This window comes from Nelumbo lutea, chromosome 6 (assembly GCF_056320005.1).
Source record: "Nelumbo lutea isolate HS-2025 chromosome 6, American lotus-T2T, whole genome shotgun sequence".
NCBI lineage: Eukaryota > Viridiplantae > Streptophyta > Magnoliopsida > Proteales > Nelumbonaceae > Nelumbo > Nelumbo lutea.
In genome coordinates this window covers 971,770-988,678 of record NC_142689.1, presented here as the reverse complement: position 1 = coordinate 988,678, position 16,909 = coordinate 971,770, and the positions used below count along the sequence as shown (strand labels likewise).

The 16,909-nt window shown below is 38.9% G+C and overlaps 1 protein-coding gene and 1 pseudogene across 1 annotated transcript; both read right to left on the bottom strand.

Moving 5' to 3' along the window:
* Positions 1 to 500: 500 nt before the first annotated feature.
* LOC148846717 (Haloacid dehalogenase-like hydrolase (HAD) superfamily protein) lies at positions 501 to 7,496 on the bottom strand. Its single transcript, XM_088948034.1, has 6 exons — positions 5,858 to 7,496; positions 3,508 to 3,605; positions 2,994 to 3,018; positions 2,067 to 2,187; positions 1,837 to 1,971; positions 501 to 1,038 (listed from the first exon to the last, which is right to left on the bottom strand). The coding sequence occupies exons 1-6, from the start codon at positions 6,369 to 6,371 to the stop codon at positions 834 to 836; spliced, it is 1,098 nt and encodes a 365-aa protein (XP_088804160.1). The 5' UTR covers positions 6,372 to 7,496; the 3' UTR covers positions 501 to 833.
* A 7,740-nt stretch (positions 7,497 to 15,236) lies between these two features.
* On the bottom strand, positions 15,237 to 16,704 carry LOC148846716 (ras-related protein RABF1 pseudogene; annotated as a pseudogene).
* Positions 16,705 to 16,909: the final 205 nt, after the last annotated feature.

The following is a 16,909-nucleotide window of genomic DNA, read 5'->3' as shown; positions in this document are numbered from 1 at the left end:
GAACCAGAGTAAAAACTCTGGTCCTCTCCAGCATACTGGGTATGTGACCTCACAAGTACTATAGAAAAAGAAAGACTCGGACCTCCAATTGATATCATATTTTAGAAACACCAAAGAAACTGGCACCGATTCAAGACGAGATCTATTTTCTTTTTCTCAAGAGGAAAGGAAATATAAAGAGAAGAGGTCTACCTTTAGCTAGTTGGGAAGAGTTAATAGACAGGTTTTACCTTTAAGCCAGTTGGAAGAGTTTTAGGCAAAAAGAACGAAGACAACTTTTAACATGGTCAATACGAAACAGCTGCCATCAGATAAACAGCCTGACGTACCCAACATTGACATAAACGTTGCACAAAAGCCCGTAGTGGGATTACGGTATATCAACCACAAGTCGTCAGCTGTTGAGCTTTCACTTTCTTTAATTGCAAGTTGCTGGTTCTAAATCCCAACTTGCCAAAGTCCGGAAGAACCTGAAGGAAAACAGTTCCTGACGAAGTATATTTGCTGGAATCGTCAAATTGGAATTACAATTGAAAGATAAATCGAAGTGAACATTAACATCCAGAATCAGCCAATCAATATCGAGTCTCCCACCACTATTTTACAATTTACATTGGTAGCATTACGTCTCAAAAAACACCCATGAACCAACTAACAAATTTTCTCCTGTCATTGACCTGGTTTTTCTAGTCTTCTCCTGTCTTGCTAAATACTGCAGCATCAGACGATCCGTACTTTCAGAATCTACGCAATCTTTTACGATACATGAACCAGGCGAGTATTTAAAAACAGATGGGTATTCTGGTTAGCACCAATTAAGGCTGCTAGAAAGCTTAAGACAAAACCCACGATGCTAACCGTTGCTCTACTTCTTCCCAGTCATGAACCCTAGTCACCAAGGGATGCAAATTATCTGATCCTGTTTTGCACCAAGGGTATGAATTTTGATAATCAAAAAGTAGAACCCTAATTCCAACTTCTGCACATTCAATGGCATATCGTGGGTTATCATCAATCAGAACTTGTGCTCCCAAGGACCTGCCAGATTCCAAGTTGTTAATTAAAACTGGTAGTACCTATCTGTTTCATGTGATTCTAGGTATTCAATCTAATAGTAAGGTGCATTAGCTAAATGATCTAGATTAAACCACATGAGTACAACAAAATCTGCCATGGCAAAGGTGACACAAATGGATCTGTCAAACAAAACTGTGAACATAATCTGCGAACATTCACAAATCTACATATTGTCTGGTGAAAAAAAATGTTCCACTAGATTTCTGTCAATGTTCATAGCAGCTGTTCACAGAATTTGGCCACAGAACATCCTGTTTCAAAGATAACTATCCACCCATAATATCTGGAGGTAAAAATATAAACTGTCCATGGAAATTTCACCAAATTCAACAAATTTTGTGGTTAGATAATGTGCTGAAACATGAAACAGAAGCTGTGAAGCTCTACCAAACATAATCAAGATCACAACAGCGAGAAGATAATACCATGGCCAATTTGTAAAAGGAATGCACAATTCTATCTTAATGGATATTGTTTAACATGGGGAGAAGGGAAGATTGGTGTAGGGCTGAAACTTCATCCTCTCAGTCATTCACAATACATCAATTGTCATCGGTTAACAGTTAAGCACTTGATTACAGACCCCTTTGGGTAAATTAAAAAAACTTCTACCATTTCCACGAAATATAATTGGACTTTTCTCTAGAATGTTTTTAACAGGCACCTTTTCATGCAGATCTTTAAACAATGATAAACAAGAATGCATAGTTCAGCTAAGAGCCCAAGACAATAATAACAAGGGAAAAAGTATACACAGACCTGCAAATATCTGACTTGGGTCTTGATTTCCCATCCAAAGCAAAGTGATTGCCAAAGTGAATCTCCTGAAATAATCCTGGGTAGTGCTCCTCGATCCATTCAATTGTGTGGTCTTTGATTGCATTCTGCCGAGACCTTAAAAAATAGACAAGTTACACAAAATAAAATTGCTGTTTGATCTTGTTAAAAAAATTAAAATAATCCTTGAAGAGTGTAATCAGAACACTCACGTCACAACTGAAAGATCACAAAATGCAGATAGCTTATGGAGAGCCTGTCGAGCACCTGGGATAGGATGAATCCCTTTCTTGAAATATGGAGTCTTAAAAAACTCGTGAACACGGATATCAGCTGCCACAGTAAAATGAAAATTGAACCACCATGTATTAGAACTTTGTATTGGTATTGTCTGACAATTTAGCTATCTCCCACTCGAAGTTTACAAACTCTAGGTTCTTTAAGCAGATATTTTAATTTCTGGACACATGCACGCTAGATAAGCTGGCAGCCAAAACCATTGGTCAGTAGAGTTTTCTTTTTCTTTTCTTTTCTTTTCTTTTTTTTATCAGCAATTGGTCACTAGAGTATGTTATTAACCAGTAAAACATCTTTTCCAAAAGTATAAAGCAAAATCAATGTTTATTGAGACCCTGAAGGGTGTATTTATTGGGGGAGCTCTTCCCTTTTTTATATAGCAATATAATAAATAATCAGACAATTTATATAAAACACATGCACGTTTTAGTAAAGGTTAACTATCAGACATTTGCAGATGCAATAACCTGCATTAGAGAAGGGGATTCAGGTCACTGTAGTTCTAAATAGCAATGCAATTCAAATAAAACAAATTCTCCACATCAAATCTTCAACCTTGACTAGGATAAGTTGTAGGCTGGCCAAACATTATAAGCCTAATTCTAATAAATTTGAGAAGTCACAACTCAGGAAGAGACTAAACCAATGGATCTTTTTTAAACTTGAAAAAACTGTATTAATTTCCAACCAAGTTAAAATCTATCTAATCAAGTTAAAGGTTGATTTAATATAAAAAATTAAAAAACCCTTCTCCATGAATGAAGTGAAACTTTTTTGCTTAGCTTAGTATGAGCGTTCTTTTGTTATGATGCAAATGAATTGAAATAAAGAATGAATGGTACCTTCATCCCGAGAACAATTCCATATCTGCAATAACAACAGAAGATACACCAAAATTACATATGGGTAAAGGGAATAAAACACAACCGCCAAAAGTTGTCAAGTCTACCAACAACAGTGGCACTTTTTGTCATCTCTGCATGTGATTGCCACATGTTCCATCAGTCAGATCATCCAATTGATGGCTATCCCTTGAATAAACCATAACCCAAGCATTGTACCGATAGATGAGATCTTAACCAGCATATCAAAGATTGCTTTAGATGTTCAACTATAAATTAGTCAAATCTTCTGTCCATGCACAATTTGTGTTATGATCCATTCAAGTAATCAATGGGTAACCTGTCAACTGGGAAGGTGTGGACAGAGATGATGAGTGCCCGTATCAGCGTTAGTCTCTATAAGAAATTCGACTATTCTATATTTATTTTTGATAAACAATATATAAAACCAAAAATTGAATAGGCTAACAAGATGCCATATATTGTAAACCATAAATGCAGGAATCAGCCTTACCCTAAAGAATTCATACACATGGTATTCTGAAACTGAGTGATTTGAAGAGTAACGATCAGCAATAAATTTGTTCAAGGCCGAAACAAAATTTCCAAGAACTGTGTATCAGAGAAAAAAAGTGTCAGGATGACAATGCCAAAAAACAAATTTGAAAGACTAAAAAAATGTAGCAATAACATAGAACAGGAATTTGCAGAAGACTAAAAAAGAAAAAAAAAATAAGTTTGATGCCAGTAACAAAGATTTAGCAAAACCATGCATAACTAAATTAAAGTACCTGTTCTAGAATAAAGATGAAGCCATAAAGCCTAACAAAGTCAGCACTACAAGGTTTCTCTAAGAATTAACACCTAGAGATGGAGTCAGCCCCAAACACATTAGTGGAAAAAACTCTTCATTCATTCATTCCATGCTCAAAAGAGTGTTTACATGGGTTTATATAGAGGATTCAGAATATATCTTTTAAAACCTACTGTAAATTTATCCTCTTGTAAAATTGTATATTATGTTTATATTATAATAAAATTTTGATCGTTATTGATTAAAAAACAACCCTACTGTACATTTACTCCCCTAAACAATGAAACTAAAAGAAATATTTGCTAGAAAGAAAATATTCTAAATCCTGGATATCCCCCACATAGATCTTGAAAATGCAATCAAACCTTGAAAAGATTTGATTATGTGAATCTTGAGAAAACATGATTGGCATTGAATTTTCTGCATATCACATGGGGTCCAGTCCAATTTGGCAACCAACCTTTGGGCTTGCTAGAACAGGCTAAGTTTTATGAGCCTTGGACTGAATTCAACAATTTAGTAGGCTAAAGCTTGCTAGTGATTATTTGTAATTGTAGGTCCATAGAATTGGGCCAAGTTCACATGGGTTTGTCAAAACCCGATTCAAACCTGTCATTAGAGCTAGTCAGAGGCGCATGCAGATCTAGGGGAAAGAATTGGCTTGAGTCCCAGTTTCTGCTCTTCTGGCCTTGCTTCAGGTAATCTACTAGCCTCTGAACAAGCTACACATTAATTAATAGGGCAAATCTTGGATGATCAGAAAAACTACAATCAGTCTAATCAAAACAATCCAATTAACACAAGCCAACTTGTCTCCAACTCTTTTTTTTTTTTTTATCAATAACACTTTCATTAAATCATCAGTAAATCATCAATAAAGAATTTACAAGAGGAAGACAAACACACTTATCTTCCAAGAGCCACAAAGAGCCTCATGCAAGGAAAAAAGAAAAGAGGAACTTGTCTCCCAACTCTCCAAAATACATGTTGGACTAGCTACAGTGCAAGTCTGTTAAATTTATCAAAATGCCCACCACATTGACTCCAAAATTACAAATCCTCACTTTAAACACCTCTACGTGACAATGGTCCAACCATTTAAACTGTCCACTAGAACACTCTAGTATTTATTTATTTTTCAATTTACACCTGACTTATGATCCCATTGCTTATTGAATCTTTTCTAATTAATATCAATATTAGGAAATCAATGAAAAATACTACTGTTTCCACACAATAAATAGGCAAAGGCTGTGAGTTTAACAAGTCAATTGTAAAGTAATTTAACTAATCTATATTGGCATCCATATATAGTTCCATGAATTTTAAAAAGAATGTCAAAAGATCACAATATTTAGTATAAAATAAAAGTGTTTATGTGAAACATGTGTAAAAATCTTAGTTTTGGAGGTTCATGGAGACAGACTCCTAGACATATGTCAGAGTTGTCTGAATGCATGCAAAGATGTAAAATTGTAATTGTACTGTTATGTCCATTAACAAAATATCAGATTTCAGAAGGAGCTGGGTGTTGGAAGATTAGGATAAACTGATTGACTAATTATCAAAAACAGAAAGGATTAGCTGACTGGTACATTTTTTCTATCATGTCCAATCTCACAGGTGATCATTGATGGGATGCTGCTGGTTAGGACATAGGCCTGTGTATATGACCTGACAAATTTATTGTGCTTGTGTGTGTATGTTCACTGATTTTAAGCAACTCTATCTGCTACTATGTCTCCGAACTATTCCTGAAAAGACAATGATCAATCAAAGCACGAAAGAACTCCCTCCTCCCTGTGTGTGTGTGCACGCATTTGTGCCCCTCTTTAATCCTGTTTATGATGTAATATGGTATAAATTTTTCTAGGAAGAAAGGCAGAAAATTTTAGGCTGTAATATTTTTTTTAACTCATTAAGCCAGTAAACATAGGAGAAGAAATGAACAGAAGGAAATCCAAGGCTTCATGTCAAAACCCGGTAAATTGTGAGTCATGTCAAGTAAGGATATTATACTACAAGTATTAGCAGGCCAGAAGAGAGATACCCTCATCCACATCGACGGCAACAATGAGTTTATTGGGCACTGGTTGATCAAGGAACCCAAGAGACTTCCCACCCTTGTACGGACCACGATCACTCATCGACCTGGTGCTGGCACCTTTGGCCTCTTCAAGCCCAACCTCCGAATCGCGAGCGAGCTGAGGGTATGGAGCCAATGCATGAGCCTTTTGGAATCCATCATCGGCCCTTCTGCCAAGGCGGTCAAAGTGATCAGAGCATCCATTCAAGCTCAAGCCATCAATTGCCTTCATCCTAAGACTGTCACAGTGGTCATAGGAACCCTTCAAGCTTAACACCTTGCTGGCATTTATCCATAAACTGCTACCTGCGTCAATGGAAACCTTTGCAGGAAACCGAGGCTTCACGTTTGCCGTATGCACCCGTCTAAACCCGTGGAAACCCCCAAAGAATGGCTCCTTGTTAAGTAACGCCATCGCAGGCCGATATGAAGAAATGATTCGATGAGAAAGAGAGCGAAAACTTTGCCTTTTTACCATAACGATTTCATATTCAAGCCAACTCTAGAAAAACCAGTCAAGTAATTTTCCAGAAACCTAGGAGTTATTGAATAAAAATGTCAATATAGAATTGCAAGGAATTTCCTCAAATCCTAAGATAAAGAAGTTAAAGGCAAATATCAAAATGGGCTTGCAGGCAACAACAAACACCCATCTAAATTTTTATCCCCATCTCAAAGTTAAGTCGGATAAGAGCCTCCGTTTTCCGACGAAACCGAGAAGATTAAGAAACGAAAAGCTCCACTGCAGGTAGTCTCGAAAATCACAAAGACCCATCCAAAAATATTCTATGATATCTCAGTAACGAAAAAGATTCCATTTTTCCTACAAAAAACTGAAAGAAATATTCCGAAGTCCGAATACAATTTCAAGATAAAAGATCAGAAGTGCCCTATCATAAAATCAATGGTTCATAGCTAATTAGCAGTAAGGAATCCAAGAAACGAAACGGGCTTTCTGAGATAAGCTCAAGGCTAACTATTCATAAAAAAATAAATTAAAAAAAAAAAGATCTCAAAGGAGAAGATAAAAAATACCCATACGAAATAACCATCAAATCGTAACAGTACAAAATCAGTTCATCCCCCCTCCCTCCCGAAGAAGGAAAGAAATTCAAAAAAAAAAAAAAAGAAGAGAGAGAGAGAGAGGGAGAGGAAAATCAACAAATGAAAAAAAGCACAAAGCAAACGGGAGGGAGGGACGTGGCGATTAGAGTGATAAGAAAGATTTATAAATAAACAGGAGAGTTGCAAATAATAAAGAATTTGGAACAACGACGTGGAAATCAAGACCGAGACTTTGTCCGGAATGATCTCGTCAGCATAGTCCGGAGAGATCGTCAAAGGCTTTCAACGGATCAACAGATTGGTTCGAAACTTCGAATATGCTAAATCTATTGATACAAAGAGTGGTATGGAGATTCTGGACGTCTGGTTTCGGTTCCTGCCTCCCTCCGGCCTTAGGCCTCAACCTATGATTCTCGTTTATATGATTGATTGATTGTGGGCTTCTATTTTGAGGGTTCTTCACTTCATGATGGGTGCGGCCTCGCGGCGATGGCGAAGTCCTTGGCACGATTTTCGAATTCCCCTGTTTTTTCCCCTTACTTTTTTACGACGGCGAAAATGATTTACATATAGTGATCCGACGGCATTGGGACAAAAGCTTTAAGGGGTCCCACTTGCTTTATAGACGTCAGATTAATGCGGTGGGGAATTGGGAATATCGGAACTCGGATCCGGATTTTCAAGTACATATGACCCATGTCTAGAATTTCAATAGAAGCTTGATCCATGTAAGATGCATAATGTACTATTGTAGAATGAATTGTGGGGAGATGGGTCACATGTCAATGCACAATATTAGATTCTTATTCTTATCTGGACAGTCAAGGGTTGATTGCCATTAGAGTCGTGAGGGAGTCTCCTCTCCTCCTATTCCTATGTATATGTTCCCAAACGCTGAGATGTGTACGTGAGGCGCCAATGTGAATTCAATCTTATCCACCAATTGTGAACCTTTGGACTGGTCTCTTCACTCTTTTTTAAACAGGGAACGAAAAGAAACGGTCCACACGGATCCATACCCATTTAGTGACTTCTGATCCCCACGCATCATCCATATCCATATCCTGAAATAAATCCTACCCGAATGCCAATTCCAACAGTAGTAGTAATCCAATCAAAATCTGAGATAAGATATACAGATTCAACACCCAACATGTAATCTTCTCACCTTAATGCGTAAGTGACACTGTGACAGGATATTAATACTCCAAAACCCGCTTCCGGATCTGTTTCTCCCCTTCGATTCATGACTTTTGCTCCTTTCAAGTTAACAGCCAAGTTGTGGGCCTCCCAAACCACTCAAGCCTCCGCATTGTTGATGGAAGACACACCCAAAGAGTAACCGTTGAAATCAATAATCTCCCTTGAACAATTTTTTGCCACCGCAGCACATACCATTGTTAAGCCTTAACACATTGAAATTAATCTTGATGGTCCCCTCCTCAGGCGGACTCTATCTAACATTTCTCAATGTTTTAGCATTAGAGTCTTGATTGAAGTTGCCGGGTCGAGTTACAAGAGAACAATATTAGTGTACATGGGTTGTTTTACCCAAGGTGGGCACTATGATGCTTAAGTCAGCGAAAAAAGTTTGAAAGCTATAAAATGAGAAAGCTAGATAGTTGTGAATGCTAAATCATGTGTACCTTCTCTAATTACTAGGTCGCTTTTATATATGTGTAGGTTGTCGTGGACTTCACGCTTTACACATGAGATCTCTAGGGAAACATGGCTAATCGGCCCACCTCGCTTGGAGGTGATTTCCACATAAAGTGATAGAACTAATCCGGTTGCCTTCGAAGTAGGTGGCGCAGGAGTCAGCTCTGTTGATGGGGCAACATGATCCTTGGAGGACTTGAAGACGATAGCCCACTCATGATGGGGGTCGACCACCATGTTCTAAAGATCATCAACTACGCTTCAGCTAGGTCAGCGGAGAGAGGTTGCCCCTCTTGCCGAGGTCCCCAATCCAATCATGCGATGGTCGACTTGGTCCTCAAATGGCCAACTTGGTCCTATGATGGTCGATCTAGTCTTGAGATGGCTGACCTAGTCCTACAATGGGCAACTTGGTCCTAAGATTGCCGACCTGGTCCTAAGATGGCCGACCTAGTCTTGTGATGGCCGACTTCGTCCTAAGATGGCTAACCTAGTCCTACGATGGGCGACTTGGTCTTGAAATGGTCGACCTAGTCCTGATATGGTCAACCTAATCCTGAGATGGTTGACCTAGTCCTGCGATGGGTGACCTAGTCTTGAGATGGCTGACCTATTCTTATGATGGTGACCTAGTCCTAAGATGGCTAACCTAGTCCTACAATGGGCGAGGATGATGTTGCATGTTTGGACGAGCTGAGGTGCGCTAAGTGCGGGTTGGCCTTCTATTGTCATTGTGTTTCGAATAGGTCGGCTTGAGGGAGCCTTAATGCTAAACGCAGTTTGGCTTCCCATTCGTGGATTTTTGCCGAAGTGTGTTTATCGTGAATCGGCTTGTCCAGGTTACCAAAGCGGGTCTCAATCAGGTTGGCAAAATCAGGTCGCCTCTTACGTTAACCTAACCTTGCCAAAATTTTAACAGGCCAGGTCGCTTTTAGCAACTTAGCCTATGCACACCTCATTACTCTGGTAGGGATGACTTGTGGGGGCAGCTCCACAGTTTATTGGTTGTCAACTCCTATGAGAACAATGGAGGTCTCGACTTGTGAGGGTGGCTCCATAGTTTCTTGGCCATTAAATCCCATAGGAACCATGGAGGTCTCGACCTACGGGGGAGACTCCACAATCTATTGGCCATCAACTCCCACGGGAACCATGGAGGACTCGACCTGCGAGGGCAATCTCACAGTCTATTGGCAATCAACTCTCATAGGAAGCATGGAGGACTTGACCCGCTAGGTGGTCCACTGTCAAGGCTAGGAGATTCTATGCGAGTGAGACTACCTGAACTTGTTCAAACTAGACATTTTGATTCTGCCCCTGGCCTGCAGGGGTTCCTTCGATCTAGGTGTTGTTGTTGTTGTCCTTGGTTGACGTCATTTCTTAATGCTTAGTGGGCTGGTGAGAACTTGACTTTATTGTAACGGATGACAGCTCGGACATTGGCATGTGAGATCGACTAGTTGAACTACAAGAGAACAGTTAGAGTACCCTTGGTGCTTTACCCAAGGTGGGCACTCCAATGCTTAAGTCAACAAAGAGTTGTTGTGAGAGCTAGAATGCATGAGATCTAAATTGAGTGCAACTTTTTTGAGGAATTGAATGTCTTTATATAGGCACAAGTGGGCTTCATTCAAGATCACCGGCCCATCTGGTCCAGAGGTGACTTCACGCCCGAAGGCGGACTCCGTGTAAAGCGATAATGTTTATTCGATTGCCTCCGATGCGGGCAGGACGGGATTCAGTACCTTCAACATGGCGACATGAACCCGAAGGAGTCAGAGACGATAGCCCACTCGTGAAGTAAGTTGCCTACCACGTCGTTTAGGTCGTTAACTGGGCCTCGATTAAGTCAACGGAGGCAAGTCGCCTCTTATGCCAACTTGACACTTTCTGGGGTGCCTGCAAGTCGGCCTGTCGAGGTGGAGTCGAGGAGCGGGTGCGATGTGTTCTAAGTGCTCCCGAAGTCAATGCCAACATGGTGCTAAGGTGTCATATGACAGTTCTATGGTGTCACATGTCATAATGTCATTGGAGGGCCAAATCACCCTTCATCAATTCATATTTTTCCAAATGTACAAAAAAATATACACCCCTCTCTCATTTATCCTCGTATTGCTCTTACAGTCCTCTTTATGCATTTTAATTCACCACACCCCTTTAGGTCATTGACGAACTCACTGGGCCTAAGCTTCTGAAAACATGATCACGTCCTCTTCTTCTTCTCCACAAAAACAACAATCTCCATCTATATTAATTCTTCTATTTCTTAAATATACTTTTGACCGAAGTTTGCTATTAGCAAGAACAAAAAGACCTTTACTTTTGGTTGGCACTTTAGGTTCCAAACTAGAGATCTCTAGTTAAAGTCTTCCTCTCTAGTTACCAACGATTTACAAATTAGCTTGTAAGCTGACCTAATAGTGAAAGAGCCATTTGGTTCAAATCTCCACATCAACATGTCCTCTTTTTCCGGAATAAAAATAGGATTAATCTTGATCCAGTCATTTGGGGAGATCACTTTCTTAGTTTTATCCTCCCTCCATACTTTCCTCTCTTGATCAATGAAATCCCCTACACTCAGTTTATCATCCTTTTGATAAGAAGAATTGAAAGACAGCTACAGGTTCATCCCCCACCTATCTATCATTCCAAAAGCTAATAGACTCTTCATTTCCTATGATCCAACCAAAACCCTTCCTTAGGAGCTCCCTCGAGATAAGGATCCCCCTCAAAAGACATCTTTTTTGCACCCAACATTTAGGAAAGATCCCCCCTTAAGTATTTTCCTTTAACCACTTTTACCCACAAATTGTTTTCTTCTTAGAGAATCTTCCAGCCCAATTTTTTTACCACTCGAATTAGTCCATAGAAACTTTTTCTGGGCTTTGTCAATCTCCTTAATGTTGTTATAGGCAATTTAAAGGATCTCATTTATAAACTGAGGCATCATTTCCAACTTGCAAGTTTGTTGTTTATTCTTTCTAACACCCAACATTTAGGAAAGATCCCCTTAGAATGAAATCTTCTATCAAATTCCTCAACAAAATGATTGGCTATGCTTACATGATCTTCCATTCTCTCCCTCAAATCATTTTTAATGCAAGTGATTTTGTTTTTGGCCCTTCTCGCCGTGGATGATAGATGAAAATACTTACTATTTCTATCCCCTAAGTTAATCCAATTCGACCTCAATTTTTGAGCCCATTATAAAGGAAGAGATTATTAAGTTGTTTTTGAAGAGTAGATTCCAAATCCACATGAGCTCTATCCTTGTTTTCAGTTAACTCCCTTTGCACCTTCTCTAGAGAAGCCATGATTTCTTGTTTTTTTTTTTCCTAAAAATATTTCCAAAATGTTATTTATTCCACTTAATGAGATTATTCAATAAACTATTTCTCTTTTTAATAAACTACACGGCTTTAGATCCTATCGTTTCATGAAGCCTAGCTTGATTCACAACATCCTTAAGAGATGGGCCTAGGCACCACATTGCCTCAAACCTGAACGTTTTTGTGCCATTATTCTGAGGAACATCAGTGGACAGCGGCAGTGGCGAATGATCTGATGCCATGAATGGAAGGTTTCTAAGCATCGAGTTTGCATAGAGATCCCTCCACTCCTTGTTCACTAAAGACCAGTATAGACGTTCCCACGTGTTCTTATTTTTCCAAGTAAAATGGTTTCCTTTTAGTTATGTTTAATTTGAAGGAAAAAGTAGGAAAAAGTAAGGAAATCTTTATAAATCTTGTATAGTTTTCCAAACCTTTTCCTTCCTTTTCTTACATTTTTCTTCAAATCAAACATAACCTTTATTTCAAGATCCATTAATTCACAATCTGAAATAAAGAGCATTAAACTCTCTTACTTGACGATTTTTTTTTCTTAAATTATAGCATTTTACATACTTTAAAAACTTTAAAGCTTTGCCTACTGCTCTAGAAGTGTTAATGCAATATCAGGTGCGTACATCTGTCCAACAAGTTACAGTTAAAAATTTGTTAGGATAATATTTGTTTTCCTCACTATGGAGTAACGAGTAATGACTGTGCACATGAAAAGGTCCACAAGATAAGTTGGAGATATTCTACCGTTAATTCAGAGAAGGCTTCCTTAGGTAACTATGGGAAGATGATATTACAGAGTTCTAAGAGTTCCACCATCTCGCAGGCTCTGCCTCCCATTCAGTATCATCAAAACGGGCTAACTCTGCAACCCTTAGGTTCAGTTTGGAAAGAGTATAAATGCAAATATATAGTGTAAATACATACAAAATATAAGATTGTATTCCAAAGACTCAGTTTGCATTGTAAAGGAGTAGAAATATAAATATATAGAGTACAAAATCTTGTATTTTCAATTATTTTGTATGTATAATTGTTTTCAAAACCGGACTGGATTGAACGGTCAGACTGGAAAAACCGGGAATCAGTCACTTAATCGGTTCCGTTTTCCTCCAAAACCGTTTTTTTCCTCAAAATCATTGATTTTGGTCAGCAAACCGCTGAACTGTCCGATTAACCATTCAAACCGTTTGAACCGTTCGAACGGTTTTGACCGTTTTCCAAATTTTTAATTTTTTTTGTCAGAATAGACCGGCCATTTGGATTGAATGATCCAATCGTTTGAACCGGTAACCGGACCCCTAACTGGTTCGATCACCGATTCGTTTTTAAAAACCATGGTATGTATTTACATATTTGTACTCCTTCCAATTAAACTGAGCCTTATTTATTTTTGGTGGTGGTGGTGGTGGCGGCTGTGGTTGGCATGGTGGTTTATTAATAATACCCACAACCCATATAAATCTTCACAACGGCCGGGAGGCCGCAATCACTTTCTTGGGGATCCCCGGTATGCTTGGAATGTGAAGTCCATCCAGATCCAATGCTGCACTCGTCAAACTTTAGCCTTTACTTTTGAATTAAGTATGAAATTGTTATGTACGCAGGATTTGCATAACTGGCATCTTTCCATCCCATGCATCCGATCGATCCCGCACTGCTCAACCACTATCCTGGCCTGTATTAGGGTAATAAGAAACCTCAGTTCGATTAAACACAACTTTATTAATTGTTTGTAAGTACTACATCTTAGTCATCTTCTTGAGCTAGCAAGATTTTATCCATGCATGCTTTATGAACAAAGAAGCTAGCTGATAAGATTTGATTACTCAAAGGAGGCCTCATTCGTGGTCAGCCATATTTGACACGGAATCTGGGTTGCCATAGTTCCTACTTCACTTTATTACCTCGAGCATAGAATTGGAAAATATCATGAACATGGATCCTTGTTCTTCCGGTAACAGCTCTATCATCATCACTAATTAAGGAGTAAGGATAAGAAATGGTCTCTCTCTCAAATTAGTATTTCATACTCTGCAGCAGTAAGCTTGTCGCTAATGATTAAGCCAATCTTGTTATAAGTAGTCCACTAATTTACTTATTGATCTATCCCCTGTTTCGCAGGAAATCTTGCAGGTCGATGCATGCGACTGTAACTTGCTCCCATGGATGTAATGGAGCGCTAAACCAACTCGTCTTAATTTATATTCTTCATCTACCCCAATTTGGATATTGTACTATAAAGAATGATGAAAAAACTTACCATGCATGAGGAGTACTGCCATTTTATCCTCCAGTTTTATTCATCAATAATATCCTTAATTACTTGTCATTTACTCGTCTTATGTTAGGCCGATCACCCGATCAAAATAGAAAGAGTAACTAGTTAAGGTCCAGTTTTTTCACCCACCTGTCCTTCCAGAAACTAATGTTATTCCTGTCACCAACCTTCCTCTAGTAAAGTCTTCTTTCCTAAAGTAGTACTATTCCACATAAGAGCTGGTCTGGGCTTTCTCATCTGAAAAAAAGGGTAAATTATAAAGACCCCCCTATACTATGACATGAGACAAAGACCCCTTGACCATTAAGTTAGATGATGGAATACATTAAATTACCAATATACCTCATAAATTTTTTCTATTTTCTTTTTTTGCCCTTTTTCTCTTAAAACCTATTTAACCTATGATTTTTCCTTTCTTATCTTCTTTTCCCCTCCCTCACATTCTCCTCTCATTCTTTCTCTCTCCCAACTCTCCGAAATGAAAGGATGGAGGAATTGATCTCCACTATCTTGCTTGATCTCCACTATCTTCACCTCTCATTCATAAACAATTTTGCTTCGCCAATTAGGGAATTGATCTCCACTATCTTCAACTCTGCTCTTTTACTCAAAACGTAACGAGTAGGACAATATCAAATAAAACATTCACTATTGTTTCTCTCTGCATTTTCAGGGTTAGGAAACCAACTATGAACTTGTGTTAATATGGCATCCGCTCTTTCTACCCAGGTTTGCATTACCGGTCGGTTGGCTTCCTCTCCTCTCGTTTGAGCTACACTCAATAGTTTTTGTGTATGATCTCTCCTCAAAATTAAGATTTTTGTGAGTTCATTAAGGTTGTTGATGTTCCTTCTGTAATGAAAAATATAATCTGCTTCCCGACAGACATTTTTCTTTTTTTAATCATACCGAAAACCCATTATAAATAGATCAAAGATAACAGGGTAATTCACGATATAAACAAATTCAGATGTACAGTGCAAAAGAAAGAGAGGTATTGGAATTTTGTAATCTGTAGTGCAATTGGTATCCTTTCTACAATCATGAAGAGGGAGCATGAGGCAACCTTTTAGCAATTTCCTCAAATAGCTGATTAATATTATCTGCTATCTTTGTAGATGTCTCAATAAAGAACATCCCATTCTTCTCCGCATGGTTCATACCATCTTCAATGGATACTTCTCGTTTTTCTGGGAGATCAGCTTTGTTCCCTACCGAAGCCAAGACAATATTGGGGCTCCCATGTTTTTGTAGATCCTTAACCCAGTACTGAGCTTTGTTGAATGACTGTGGATTTGTTATGTCATACACAACTACCGCAACTGCAGCTCCTCGGTAGTAAAGGGGGGCCAGTGCAGCATATCTCTCTTGCCCTGCAGTGTCCCATATTTTAAACTTGACTGTTGTAGAATCTTGCAATGCTACTGTTTGTGATAAAAATGAAGCTCCAACAGTTACTTTGGATGATGGATCAAACTATCCATGAACAAAACGAAGAATAATATAGCTTTTGCCAGCACCCGAGTCCCCTAAAAGCACCAACTTCACTCGTAAATTTTTTGAGTCAGTTGCTTCAACATTCTCAGAACTGAAACTATCCAATCGTCCAAAAGACATGCTTTCTGGAAGGGAGGAGGAGCAACCCATGGCACGGTGAGACCTGCTTGGCTCTTCTAGGGCTTCTGATAGACATTAGTACGCACTTTACCACTTTCGTAAGGGGAGTTACCAAGATTTCCAACAAACTCATTTTGGGTTTTGGATTTAGAATAGCAGAAACAATATAATTTAAAAAAAAAGTAAAATACAAAGAGTTTATTTTTATTTTTTTCCTTTTCATGAGCCAAATAACAACAAAAATTTATCTCAAACTAAAGCACCAGAGCATGTCTACGTATTGGAAATGGTGACAGGGTACTTATCTTAATGAATTCGCTCTCCAGTTGCAGAACGATGCATTTATCAGTAGGAAGTAATGCTCCACCACCTACAGATCCTCTGATCCAACCAAATTGTTGATGTTCTGCGCTACTGCTCGTTTGTCGTCTTAAATTCAACAATGGGTGTGTTGAAGCTTTGAAGTTTGAAGGATGGATGTGTTAACCCATTAACGGCCACCAACTCTGCTACAGTTGTACCATACGTTGCTCTGATGCTGCTTAAGCTCTCCCCTGTGTGCGCTAAATACGACAAATAAACTGCTGTAATGCCATTTAGTGTTATTGAAGCAAGTGCACGGCAACGGAATTGCAAGGCTCTGACCACTCCACAGTCATCCCTGGCCATCAACCCCATTAACGCTCCTGATCTGCTCTGCACTGGCCAGCCCACCATAACCAATCGATATAGACTCAATTGTCTGCAGCTCGAACCGTATAAGATCGGGGGAGAGAGAGGAGAGAGAGGGAGAGAGAGCAATGTGAAGGAACATAAGGATAGTATCGGAAAGTCAGGGAAGATGAACAGTGTTTTTCTCGTCTAGTTGTTATAAGGGTAATATGGGGATTAAAAGATATTGTCACCGCTTTTTTTGGATAGAAGGCTAACGGAAGGGATCTTTGTCTCACGGTCAGGGGGTCTTTGTTGCAAAACAAAGTACAAGGGGTCTTTGTCACAGGCCCCATATTACAGGGGGGTTTTATAATTTACCCAAAAAATAAAATAAAATAA

Bases quoted from the DNA above. Each gene is read 5' to 3' on its own strand.
- LOC148846717 (XM_088948034.1), bottom strand. From the start codon at position 6,371: ATGGTAAAAAGGCAAAGTTTTCGCTCTCTTTCTCATCGAATCATTTCT. The intron at 2,188-2,993 runs GTACCATTCATT...TTACTGTGGCAG, and splicing joins GAATTGTTCTCGGGATGAAG to CTGATATCCGTGTTCACGAG. The intron at 1,039-1,836 runs GTCTGTGTATAC...GGAATCTGGCAG, and splicing joins CCCAAGTCAGATATTTGCAG to GTCCTTGGGAGCACAAGTTC.